General features: G+C 34.1%; 2 protein-coding genes across 2 annotated transcripts; one reads left to right on the top strand and one right to left on the bottom strand.

Moving 5' to 3' along the window:
• The first annotated feature begins 4,648 nt into the window (after window positions 1-4,648).
• LOC143398479 (olfactory receptor 6C2-like) lies at window positions 4,649-5,593 on the top strand. The gene has a single exon (XM_076855388.1). It carries the CDS (start codon window positions 4,649-4,651, stop codon window positions 5,591-5,593), a length of 945 nt encoding a protein of 314 aa, XP_076711503.1.
• Window positions 5,594-12,464: 6,871 nt separating this feature from the next.
• On the bottom strand, window positions 12,465-13,403 carry LOC143396975 (olfactory receptor 6C75-like). Its single transcript, XM_076852977.1, has one exon. The coding sequence runs from the start codon at window positions 13,401-13,403 to the stop codon at window positions 12,465-12,467; it is 939 nt and encodes a 312-aa protein (XP_076709092.1).
• Between the last annotated feature and the right edge of the window lie 783 nt (window positions 13,404-14,186).

Below are 14,186 nucleotides of genomic sequence, written 5' to 3'. Positions count from 1 at the left end.
AATAGCCCACTTACTAGGGATAGAGATCAGTGTGTATGGGGCCAGATGCCATTTGGAAGAGTATGTGACAGCCTGTTAATAATTATGGAAGTGAGAATTCATTTAGATAGTGTAATTGTCTTCAGCATGTATTTTTTTCAACAGCTTTATTGAGGTATAGTTTGTAACATAAACTGCATATATTTGAAATACTCAATTTGATGAGGTGTGAAATATGCATACCATGAAGACATCATCACAATAGAGAGCATAAAATGAACATATATCCTTCAGCTCCGAAAATTTCCTGTTTCCCTTTTAGGTTTTGGATCTGTTTGTTAATAACTATTGTTGTTTTTCTTTGTTTTGGTAAAAACACTTAACAGGACATATACTCTCTTAATTTTTTTTCAGTGCCCAAAATAGCAGTGCTAATAATTGCACCATGTTGCACAGCAGATCTTTAGACTTACTTATCTGCCATACTGAAATTTCATAGCTACAGAACAACTCTCCATTTCCCCTTCCTCTGCTCCTGGCAACCACCTTCTGAATCTCTGTTTGCTTGAATCTGACTATGTTAAATACTCACGAAAGTGGAATCACAACATTTGCCCTTCTGTAACTCATTTCATTTTGATAATGTCTTCCAGGTTATTCATGTTGTTGCACATTGCAGGATTTTCTTCTTTTTATAGTTAAATACTATTCCATTGTGTGTGTGTGTGTGTGTGTGTGTGTGTGTGTTTGTGTGTGTGCATGCATATGCACTACATTTTCTTTTTATGCATTTATCTGTTGGTGGATATCTGGGTTGTTTCCAAAGCTTTGCTATTTTTTTTTTTTCTGAAGTGAACGCAGAAATGCAGATTTTTTCTTTGGGATACTTGTTTCTATTCTTTTGAAAATATGACAAAAATTGGAATTGCTAAAATATACAGCCAATCTCTTGCTAGTTTTCTGAGAAAACATCATAATGTTTTCGATAGTAATTATACCAGGTTACATTCCCATCAAAAGGGTGCACAGAATCCAATTTCTCCACATCCTTATCAAAACATATATATGCTGCTGTTAATAGATATCTATCTCTTTTAGGAGATGAAATTTTAAAAATATAAGGTGACATCTGATTGTAGTTTAAAACTTAATATGAGCTGTTAGAAAGCTGAATAGACAAGATTTATTTTTCCAGTATGACACCAAACACCCAAGATTTCCAGTGTAACAAAGACTGTAAGCCATGAGCACAACTCCTGGGGGATAGCAAAATCACTAGACGAGAGAAATTAAAAAACAAACAAACAACAACAACAAAAAACCTTGATCTTTTCTTACTCACTCAGCCTTTTCTTCATCCTCTACCTGGTTTCTGTTCACTGCAAAAGAAAAATTCACTGCTATTGTGTTCCTTACCTCAAAACTGTTGGATCCTAAGAAATTTATAATCTAATAATATTTTTGGTGAATCGATAGACTAGAAGAATGGAGAAAAAAGAAGGAAACCTGGCCAGGCAAAAAAAAAGTGGAATAACAGTTTTTCAGACTGTGACTGTTCTGGGCCGTAGAATTGTGATGACATTATTTTTCCCTTACAAAAGGTAAATTTATCTATTTATCTCTATGGCAAGCATTTTTCTCTAGAAACACTACCATTGAATTTACTTATGAAAAATACAGAAAACTGGATGGCTAAATAAAAATTTCAATATGAATATGAAAAGATGAGTAGATTTAATATTACAAAGATGAAAAGGCTTTATTACTAATTACATTTTGTTGAATCAGCAAATGTACTTGGAGTCAGTGTGACGGAAATGATTTTGGGATATAGATAGGAAAGTAAATTAAACAAAGAAGAAGAAAAAAAAACTACATTTATTACAATCAGGATTTCCCAGGAATTCTTATCTTCCAGACATTGTAGTAAAAGCCTTTTAGCTATGGGTATTATCTGAAACATTCTCTGCTTTTTTAAACATTGAAATACAAGTTATAATTATATAAAGGTACATTAAATCATTTCTTCAAAAATTAGTGAACATGTGTGATGTATTAGACATTGTTTTTGTAGCCACATGGGATATAACAGAAAAAGAAGAAATTCCTCATTTTTAGAGTACATTTTCTATCAACACTAACAATTTCTATCAACACTAACAATCTAATAATCTTGAGAATATTCAAGTATCTTGACCTTCTTGACTGTATCTGTTCATATTATCTATATGGATCACTATTGATTTTTTTAAAATTTTTAGTTGTAGTTGGGCACAATACCTTTATTTTATTTGTTTATTTTTATGTCGTGCTAAGGATTGAACCCAGGGCCTTGTACATGCTAGGCAAGTGCTCTACCGCTGAGCCACTATTGATTTTTGTAAGAAAAAACAAAATCTCTCTTAGGAGATGAAATTTTTAGAAATGCTGTAGGTGTTATAAGCTTAAAGAAAGAAAAAAAATCAGAAAATAAAATATGCAGTAGGTGGTATAAACTTTAAAAAAAGGGGGAAAAAATCAGAAAGTGAAACAATCACAGTCTCAAAAAATGATATATAGGAAGAAAATTCTGTAAAAAGTACGAATTAGTTATTAAAGGTAACGGCAGGGGTAGTACACAGAATGGGGAAAACCCTGGAAAAGGAGAATCTTTAAAGTTTGGAACAGGGAATTGTGGGGACAAGTGCATGAAATACTGCATACATGGCATACATTAAGGGCTTCTGAGTGGCAGGCCACTCCTCTCTTGCTAGGTGAGTGAGTGGCAGGCCACTTACCCCGTAGGCACAGCCCTTAACATATGCCATATATGCAGTACTCCATGCACTTGCCCCCAATGCGCACGGAGTACTGCATACATGGCATATTCAGCCCTTTTGTTTTATAAAAGCATTTGAAGGGAAAGAGTAAGTTGAAGAACATATGAAAATAAAAAGTTGGAACCAACTGACTAGAATAGGCATTAAGGAATACAAATTTCTCCAGTACATAGACAGTGCTGCTTTGTTTTGTCCCTAAATTTAGTATATAAGCCAAATATGAGGAAATTTAATACCACATAAAATATTGTTTCTACTTTAGAGGAATTTATAGACACTTTAGAGAAATGTAATTACCGTGCATACCATAATGTAATATGATATATGCCATGACTGGATAAACAGCAGGTACTTGGAAATACCACAGGAGCACAATTTCACATGCTTTGGGTTCATGAATGAAGTTTTCCCCAAAGAACTGATACCTACAGGGAATCTTGAAGGACTAATAGGTATTAATCCAAAGATTAGCATGTGCAGAAGAGAAAACATGTAGAAAATATGAAGAATTTCAAGCAGTCAGTGTTAGTGGAACTCAAGCCCTAAGGAAGAAAGATAAAAAATGTCAAGACTTGAAGTGAGAAAATCAAAGAAGGTACTTTCCATAAAAAGCCATGCAGGTTAAACAAACAAACAAACAAAATAATTAAAAAAAAAAATAGAAAACAGGCCTCATCTTTGGAGTACCTCATATGAATGATAAAATACATGAATTGGTGAAATCATTCATGGAGAGTACAGAGAAAAAAGAATAATAAACACAACACAAGAAGTGAGAGTTCTGAAAATAGAATACTGGGGAACACCAATATTTCATATATGAATAGAATAAAAAGGAGGCTAGAAAGAGAGCCACTAAAAATAACGATATAATGCTAGAAAGAAAATCAGAAAGATGGTCTGGGACTCATTTAAAGAATGACCAATCTTTGCTTTTTAATGCTGTGGCAATTTCAGGCAAGATAAAAATTAAAATTTGCTACTTGCTTCAACAGAAATGAAGTCTAGTGAGTACTAGGAAAGCAAGGGAGTTGCAAGTGATAGTCCCACATGGCCAGTTAAAACCTCAATGGAGGGAAGCTGAGCTAAGGAGACACTAATGTTTTTTTTTCAAATGAATTGAAAACATCATGAAAAAGATGCAGCCTAGAAAGTGCTATTTAGTGTAATTAAATATAAATTACTTTATAGGGCTTTGAGAAAAAGGGAGCCACAATTAAATAATCAAGCATAAATGAATGCATAAGAAAGTTCTCTTTTTGTAAATATCTTGTACATGACATTTTCTCACGCTATAGGTAAAATAGTTGTACATCAAACCATCAGTAAGTACTATAGTTTTGACTATAAAGAATTCTTTTTTGTCATTATCATTTTTTTTCCTGGAGAAATATATCTTATCCTTACAACAATCACCAGGTAGTGAAGAGAATCCATGCTTTTAGTTACCTGGATATGCCCTATATCCAAGGTTTGCCTTGGATGAAGAAATATTAGCCACCCATAAAATGAGATCTTTCTTTAACCTACCTGGAAATGCAATCCACATAATGATTCCTATGTGATGAGTCAATTACATTTGTAAATTATGAGGGCAACAAATGATCAAAAACAGTTGGATTGCTTTACAATAACATGAACCCTTAAGGAAATCTCCACTACTTGTAGACTTAAAATTCAGTAAGGCTACTTGAATAATAAAAATATGATTATGATGTAAAAGGAAAAGATAAACGTAGCCTGATTTGCTGGGCTTCTATATGCACACCTTTTTATTGTAGAATTTGAATATGTTTTTTCTTCATAAAATTTTGATTTTTACACAGGTATTAGGTAAATATCAAGGTTCAATGAACCACACAGCAATAACCACTTTCATCCTGCTGGGACTGACGGATGACCCAAAACTGCAAGTTCTGCTTTTTATCTTTCTGTTGCTCACCTACATGTTGAGTGTAACAGGGAACCTGACTATTATCACCCTCACAATGATGGATCCCCATCTTAAGACACCTATGTACTTCTTCCTCAGAAACTTTTCCTTCCTAGAAGTTTCATTTACTACTGTCTGTATCCCTCGATTCCTGTACAGTTTATCAACTGGAGACAATACTGTTACCTACAATGCTTGTGCAACTCAAATATTTTTTGTTTTTCTCTTTGGAGCAACAGAATTTTTTCTCCTGGCAGCCATGTCCTATGATCGCTATGTGGCCATCTGTAAACCCCTTCATTATATGACCATCATGAACAACAGAGTGTGCACCTTATTAGTCCTCTCCTGCTGGGTAGCTGGCTTGATGATTATTGTCCCACCCTTAAGTGTAGGTCTCCAGCTTGAATTCTGTGATTCTAATGCCATTGATCATTTCAGCTGTGATGCAAGTCCCCTCCTAAAGATCTCCTGCTCAGACACATGGATATTAGAACAGATGGTTATCATTGTGGCTGTATTTGCCCTCATTATTACCCTAGTCTGTGTGGTTCTGTCCTACACATACATCATCAGGACCATTCTGAGATTCCCCTCTGTTCAGCAAAGGAAAAAGGCCTTTTCCACCTGCTCCTCCCACATGATTGTGGTTTCCATCACCTATGGCAGCTGCATCTTCATCTACATCAAGCCTTCAGCAAAGGAAGAGGTGGCCATAAATAAAGGAGTTTCAGTTCTCACCTCTTCTGTAGCGCCCTTGCTGAACCCTTTCATTTACACCTTGAGAAACAAGCAAGTGAAACATGCTTTTAATGACTGCATAAAAAAGATTGTGTTTCTCTCAAAGAAGCAGAAGTTTTGATGAGTCAAAGGAAAATGAAACATTCCGTGACTGTTTTACTGCTGTCTAACTTCATTGTTTCCTTTCTACATTTTAGTCAAATTAGCCTTCTCAATGACATTTAACATTTCATCCTGATCTCACCTGTATTAAACTCTTTATTACTTCAAATCAAATACATGCATTGCATTTTCTTTAAGTGAGAAACTAAAAAATATAATTTCTAAGAAATTAAGTTTTTCTCCACTTATAAGTTAGTTAACTATATGTTAAATTATATGACAATAGTGCTAGCTACCTTCTTACTGTAATACAAGTTATAAAATGAATAGCATGAATGCAACAATGAAAATAAAAAAAAAATAAAATCCCGAAACTGCGGAGACATGCTAAAATATATTAAAAAAAGAAGGCATTCCAAGCCTATTACAATATTGGGAAAGGAGATATCAGTAGGAGTTTATGATTCATCAGAATTGAAGATATCTTCATAATCATTGGTAATATTTAGTTGCTATTTTCTTATATAGCTGACCAACACCACTTAAAAGATATATACTTAATTTAAAGCAATATAAACATGAAATCACTATGAAGCATTACTAATTCAGAATAGATGCATGAACGTTAATTGGAATACCAAATTTTAAGTTCCCACAAATAGTGTAATTAGTTAAGTCAACACAAAAGTAAATAAATTTTTTTAAAGTTATCAATGATATACAATGAGCAAAATAAGAACCAATAAGGAAATCAAAATAGTAATATAGATTGAAATTAAGATCAAGGGAACAATGCATAAAGTACTCAAAAATTAAAGAGGCTAGAGTTTGAAGCTATTAACAATGTGCTTGTCATTGAAAGAAAAGGGAAAGAAAACCCCAACTATATGTTGTATACAAAAGGCATACTCCCCAAATTGTACAAAATCCAAAACGGGAGTCTCAGAACTCCCTCCATCTCTGAAAAATCACCAAGGAATAATTTTTTATTCTCTAATGTTATTCTTTGTTATATCAGTTTTATAACTTTATGTACTGATTTGAGATTCCCCCACACTACCAAGAATTACATTCCTTAATCCATTCTTCTATATTTTTTTTAAAAAATCTGTAATGTTATAATATGTTAATTGGGAATACACCACTGTTTTATCTTTGGATGATCTTCCATCTCTCTTTTTCATTGTTTTGTTATTTCCCCTCCTGGCTATTTCTTTCTCCACTCCCCTTTCTTTGTCTACTCTCTCTCTTAAATTTTTTTTCTGTTTTTTATTAGATGATTATTGATTATGTTTATTGCATTTTGAGTTTTGTAGCACTAGAGATGAACCAAGGGATGCTCATCCCTGTAATCCTATTGTCCCAGACCTCTGATTGGCTGGGTTCCTAGAAAGAGTTTTTTTCTCTGATATTTTTAAATGGAAAATGTTGTATAAATTGGACTTACATATTCTGTTTCTCTTTTTTACTCTATTACTCATACTCTCTCTTCTCATCATTATTTCTCTATTTTTTGCCACTTTCACTGACCTTATGTGCCCCCTTGATTGATATATATATATATATATATATATATATATAATTTCTGTAGGTTTTTTTTCTTTCTTTTTGTTATTTTGTTTTATTCTGTTCTGTTTTTGGTAAGTGTACGTGTGCATGTGTATGTGCATATATGTGATTTGTGTGTGTGTGTGTGTGTGTGTGTGTGTGTGTTCTGCTTTTTGTCTGATTTTTCTTTTGTTAAATTGCTTCATTGTTTAGTTTTTTGTCTTTGTATTGGTTTAGATTTATTCTCTTTCCTTCTATACTTTTACTTATTTTTTCCTGCTTTCTTCTTCTTTCCTAGTTTTTTTTTTTGTTATTGTTAGTGTTATTTGTTTGCATGATATATTTTATTACTTTTTTGTGAGGGGTTGTTTGCCAGTGTTATCTTCTTTAGGGTAAAGTAGGAATTGGATCAATACATTCACTTTTTATTCGTTCTACTTTTAATAATCTCACTTGCTTTTCACTTTCGGCCCCCGTTATTTTCCTCACTTTCTCCATTTTTTCTCATTGTACCCTGCCTTCTTTCTCTTTGGCTCATGCCATATGTAGTACAGTAACAATTCCACCTCTTTCATATCAAACTTTAAGCCTATTGTAGTGTGGTATGTCCACTTCAAATGTCCCATGTCCACTTCAGATCAATTGGACTTTTTCAAATTATTTAGGAAGCTTAAAAACATATTAACACATGGTCTTGTCTTAATTATTTTCAGTCACAGGTGATCATCATGTTCCTTCAAAGGGGTGTAAGGAAAAAAGCACTGAAAACACATTGACTGGGCTCTTTGACATGGGCCAGGATAAATTCCTGGATTGGGATTTATAATAAAGTGAAAGCAGTTCACAAGAGTCCTTCAGACAACAGTGGGAGAATGACCCATATGAATAGAGAGACAAATGTCAATATAGAAATACAGAAAATGTGAGAAAACAGGACACTAGCATGCTCCAAAAGTCTATAATCCCTGACAACTGAATCCACAGACACTGAAGTGGACAAAAGCCTATATGAAGTGATCAATAAGATGAGAGTTAAAATGATCAATGAACGAAGAGAAAAATCAAAGGATAAGTCAGGAGAAAAGACAAAGGAATTAAAAGTTCATTTAAATAAATAGCTATTTTGAAGAAGAATCAAATAGATGTCTCAGAAATAAATGAATAGATAAAATGTAAAATTCAATTGAAAGTATCACTGACTGATTAAACCATAGAGAAGACATATTTTCAGGCCTCAAAGACATGAGATATATAATCTGGAAAATAGAGTTATGGAAAATAGGCTATTACCAGAGGACTCAGAAAATCTGCTGCAACATTAAAAAACCAAAGTAAGATATATGGGCTTTGAGTTTTCTTTTTCTCAAAGTGGACCAAGATGGAGCAATCCATAAAGTTCAGGGAAGGAAGGCAGGATTTCTCCAATGCAAAAGGGATGTCAGCAGTTTCTGGGACAGCCCTTCAGTCCCTCCTTTTACTCATAGGGATACCTCCTGTGTTCTACTGAGGCAAACTCTCCAGTCTCCTAACTCTAGTAGTCAGCCCTCAACAAGCTTGCCTTACATCCTCATCTGGGAGGTGGAGTTGCTTGGAATGCCAGGCCTGCCCCAAAAAGCTGGAGCAGGAGCTGCTCTTGAGTCTACTCCTCCATCATAAATTTTGTTACCAAAAGTCCTGTCCCCAATGACAATTTAATATGGAGGACACAGTTTTGAGAAAAAAGAAAAAGCTTTATTGTTTGCTAGCAAAGGAGAAGCACAGGCAACTTCTGTTCAGAGGCTGATTCCACCCATCAAGAAGAACAGAGAGTTTTTAAAAGATGATTCAAAGGCTACATTCCAGGAAGTCCAGGTGCACCCTGATGGTGTGTTGAAAGTCACTTCCTAGATCTTCTAAGAAGATCTAAGATCTTCTCCTTCCTTTGGTGGGTGTGTGCTGAAGGACAGATAATAAGCCTAAAATGGGGATGAAAAGATCACCCTGTCTCCCCAGATCTGTTAGGAAATGGAAGAGGAAGAAGAGATAGAGAGAAAAGGAAAAAAATATATACATATCCCTTTTAAAATGAGCCATAATGGCAGAGCAGGGAGGATTATATTCAAAGCCTGAGGTGGACCACTGTTTCATTCCTAGAAAAGTAGCAAAAATAATGAATATTAGCAGTCTTTGAGTAATCTTCGTTACAATAATTTGGAGAAAACTTAAACTATAGATTGTTTGTTAAATTGTACCATACATCTGAAACCATAGTTTTATAATGACATATTTACTTATAATTATTCAGTTACTAATTATAAGAATATTCTGATTCCACAGTTATACATATAAGACAAACTTCATTGTCCTGTACACTTTAAAAAGGTGCATTCTATACTATAATAGAAATATTTTTTAAATAAAATATTAAAAACAAGGGAAAAGACATTTAAATCGTATGAGCAGGTATGTGGCTTATTAAAAAAAAAACAAGCAAGACATAGTCTATTATGTTCCACATTTTCTTCATATGAGTACATGTTTCTCACTATATTTATAGGTTCTAAAATTATCAATAAAAATCTATAAGAGGAATAAATACACATGTACTTATTGAATAAATGAATACATAATTCAGTTTTATGTTGACACAAATTTAAATCATTTCACTGGATGCATATTGTGTTAATGGAGGCTACTTAGTGAAAGCAAATGGAAGAGAATACAAAAGGAAAAGAGAGGGAGACAGACCTCAACAGATCAGCCATGCTTTGTTAAGCAGTGGAGGGGCACATTTTCAAGAGGGGAAAATGGCAACAGGCTGAAGAAGCATCTGAGTTTTATAGGGTTTAGCAGGGCCAGGCCATGGGAGGGGCTGATCAGTTACTTTTGGCAGGCTTACTTTCTGCAGACAGTGGGAATTTGGCAGATAAGGGAGATTGCTATAGGTCAGATTCCTGAGCTCCTGTTTTCCCCTGAGGGTTTTGTAAGTCTCCATTTCCTTCACTTGGGAAGAGTATGAACTCTGGACTGACTTGCTTTTGTTTTCATTAAGATTAAACTAGGATTTATATGACACTGTCTATGAGTCTGCCCACCAAACAGAATCTCAGTTGGCACTCTATGTTTATTTACATGTAAATCAGGTGCAAGATGCCAGGGATTTGTATTTCCATTGTGCACCAACAAGAAATGAATTCTTGTTCAGTTGTAGTAAGAAACTCTGGAAATTGAAAGATTCACAGCTTTTTATAAACAGCTAAAGTGGTAAAACACAAAGGAAGTAGGAAAATTATATTTTGACTTCAGGGATATTTCTGATCCCTCCTTGCCAAAGAGTCTGTATGCATATCTAAGCTTTATTTAGCTTTCAAATATGGAAATATTTGTCCAATGTTTGTTTGTCTATAAATTCATCATCAGTTAACAATAACTCATATACTAGGCATATCCTGATGAAGAAGGCAGTGGATTATTTCTACATGTATAATTCTCCTAATTCAACTGAGCCTCTGCAGTCTAACTCATGTGAAGGTGATAAAGAGTTTAGGGTAGCCCTGGTGGTGAAAAACATGTTTGAAAATTATATTTCTTGCTTTTAAACATACATCTTACTTCATTATATTCCCAGTTTAAATAGAATCATCTGCAGATATTATAAAGAGCAAAAAGTACACATTCTGGATTATTTTCTCTCCTTCTGAAAAATCTATAGTACAATGTTGCAAATGATGGAACATGTACAAAATTTGAAGGAAAGCACATTAGTGTGGCTAGTATCAGATGGAATTTTAGTAACTTTGGAAAGAATGAGACATTGTTAATTGATATAATAAGGTAAAAGAAGGCAAAGCTTCTTAGATTTAAGAAAAGAACCTGTTAAAATTTCTCTGACTGGTCCACACTCACAGCAGCAATACCTGTAGATAACTGTCAACACATGATGCAAACACTGATAATCATGAAGCACTGAGAGAAGAGCCACAGAACCTAACACAGGATTTTGAAAAGAACACACTAATGAAAAGTTTTCTGAGCTAGACAATAAGAAAAAGTAAGAAAGAAGGGTCTTCTAAATTTCCCTCTTATGTAGAAGTTAGAGAGTAAAAAGGAACAATAGGGATCTCATGAAGCAGAAGGAAAATGAGTAGGGTACAGAAAAAGATCAGGAGGAGAAACATGGGGAGGGTAGATATAGGTACGAGGGATTGAAATTTGTTAAATTATGTGCATGTATGAATATGCCTCAATTGAATCCACTGTACATATAATTATTATGCACCAAGAAAAATTTTGAATGTAACACTCACTAAAAAATCTATAGAGACATCAACTCAAGAAATCCAGTCTGTCTGAAAATAATAGACATTTCAAACTTCAACCTTTGTCCTCAAATTAGAGAATAGGCAGGTTTGTTGCTAACCAAGAAAATTTACAACCAATTTTCTTTCCCCAAAGCTTCTAATATGTGAGAGTGAGGTTTTAGTACCTGATCACATATCTTCAAAACATACAGAAACACTCATGAAAAAAAAAAGAATAAAATTGCATGTCATTGAGGCGTACTAGGGGTAATTCATTGAATTCTTATAGATACAATGCAAACATACACGGGAAGGGGAATATGATGCATAAACCATGTTGATGATTCAATGTCTTATTTTTTTCCTTAGTTTTGTAGATCAAATGCATAAAAACAGGGTATACCAGACAGTAAAATGACACAGTAGTAGTGGAATCTATTTAAAATATTCACTCTTACAAGTATATACCCTTAGATATTTAGCTGAGAAACAAAGAAGAAATGCTTAAAAAACATTAATAGAAAATATACAAAAAAAAACGAGGATAAAGAAAATATGTGGAAATAACTGTCATTTGATATGATCAAAAAATAAGAAAAAATGAAGAAAGAACATAAGGCATGAAGGAAGTGAAGGAAGAAGGCAGTTTGGTTTCTAGCAGCATCACATATTTTAATAAAATATTAACATTGTGTGGCTAAGAAGGCAGTCTTCCTTAGTGATTGATAAAATAAGTTAATATTTACAGAGTTCACAAATGGGCTCATTATTGATGTGTGAGTTTTCTAATAAGGATTCATAGCAGAATATTTTGATGAGCAAAATCACACAATTACATCCTAAGAATAAAGAACTCAAGCAATGCATGAGCGAACATCATGGGGATATATAATGCTATTACAATGATAAATATCCAGGAGGACAATGAAGGCTCCTTATGGCTGACATACATGACTGCCATATACAAACTAACAAATTAAAGGAACGTGTTATAAAAGTAGCTGGTACAGTGTACACTTTTAATTAATTTTAAGTAGTATGTGTTCACAAAAGCCAAAGCTGTTATTTCAAAGTTGTAAACGTACATCTTTTTGCTAGATCCCTCAGGGCTTGTATCACTTGCTTATTTCTTAGGGAATAAATGAAAGGATTTAGTACAGGTGCAATGGAAACAGTGAGCACTGATACTCCCTTGTTTAAAGATATACTTTCCTCTGCAGAAGGTTTGATATACATAAAAATACAACTGCCATAAGAGATGGAGACCACAATCAGGTGGGAGGAACAGGTGGAAAAAGCTTTCTTTCTCTCCTGGGCAGAAGGGATCTTCAGAACTGTTGTTATGATTTTGATATAAGAGAACAATACCAGAGCCAGTGTATTTAAGAGTGTGATAATGGCTAAAATAAAATTTGACAATTCTATGTCCTTGGTGTCTGTGCAGGAGAGTTTCAGGATAGGAAAATAGTCACAAACAAAGTGTTCAATAACATTGCCATCACAGAATTCTATGGTCAGACTCACTATAGCTCCAGGGGTGATTGCTACCCCAGCAGCTATCCAACAGACAGCAACCAGCAGGTGGCTCACTCTGCTGCTCATAATAGTTGCATAATGAAGGGGTTTGCAGATGGCCACATAGCGGTCATAGGACATAGCTGCCAACAGGAAAAACTGTGTTATACCTATGAAAATGGCAAAAAGTGCCTGTGCCAAGCAAGCATCACGGGAAATAGTCTTTTCCTTAGTGACTATGCTGACCAGGTATCTAGGGATGCAGGCAGTTGTCAGTGTGATTTCTAAGAAGGAAAAATTTCTTAGGAAGAAATACATGGGCGTTTTGAGGTGGGGATCCAGCAAGGTCAGAAGGATGATAAGAAGATTTCCTGTAGTACTCAAAAGGTATGTTAGAAGTAGAAAAAGGAAAATTGCAATTTCCCAATTTGGGTCCTCTGTCAGTCCTACAATAATGAAGTTTGTCACTACTGTGTGGTTCCTCATGATTCAGTTCTGTCAAGATGCCATCTGACCTGCAAGGGAATGGAGGTGATAAATAATTAAGCAATATTTTAAGGATACATCAAGTGCAGTTTTCCAAGTGACAACAAAGCACCCAGCAACTCAATAGACATGCAGGAGCTTTGTTTTCTTTCTAGAGATTTCAAATTTTACATAATAGTCAGAACTCCAGGCTAACTCCTTATCTTCTTTCTGGATACTCCTTTTCCTAATTCTCTTTTTAGATACTTTTACTTTACAAATGAATAGCTTTATGATTTCCTGCTAGAAGTATCTGCACATTTACCTAGTTTGCCTAACACATGCAGACTTACCTTTTACAATCTCACCCAAAACATTTTTAGGTAAACATGGTTAATCCTGTTATTAGTAAAATCATCTTCTGCTCAGTTTCTTTTATAAAGATGTATATTTTCAGAATATAACTGTTTTCCAAAACGTGTAGCTTATTAAAACTGACATTTTGCAATCAATCTTTTCTAAATGGTTATTTCCTGATGATATATGTATGGTTAGTTTTGAGATTTTTGGTAGTGGCCACTAGAAGTTTTTCAACAGAAAAATGTTTTTTCCTCATTTTAAGCCTAAATGCAATATGAGTTGCAAAAGTAGTAAATAAATGCAGAGTTGAAAATTTACATGAAATTTGCAATATTTTCCCAATTGTGCAGTAAGTTTCACTTCATCATTAGATTTACCTATATAATAAATAATTTGCATTTTGTAATATTCAAATACTGAATCCTTTAGTAAATATAATGTAAT

Source organism: Callospermophilus lateralis, chromosome 4 (assembly GCF_048772815.1).
Source record: "Callospermophilus lateralis isolate mCalLat2 chromosome 4, mCalLat2.hap1, whole genome shotgun sequence".
Taxonomy (NCBI): domain Eukaryota; kingdom Metazoa; phylum Chordata; class Mammalia; order Rodentia; family Sciuridae; genus Callospermophilus; species Callospermophilus lateralis.
Note: the sequence above shows the minus strand (reverse complement) of the source record. Positions and strands in the feature narration are given on the sequence as shown.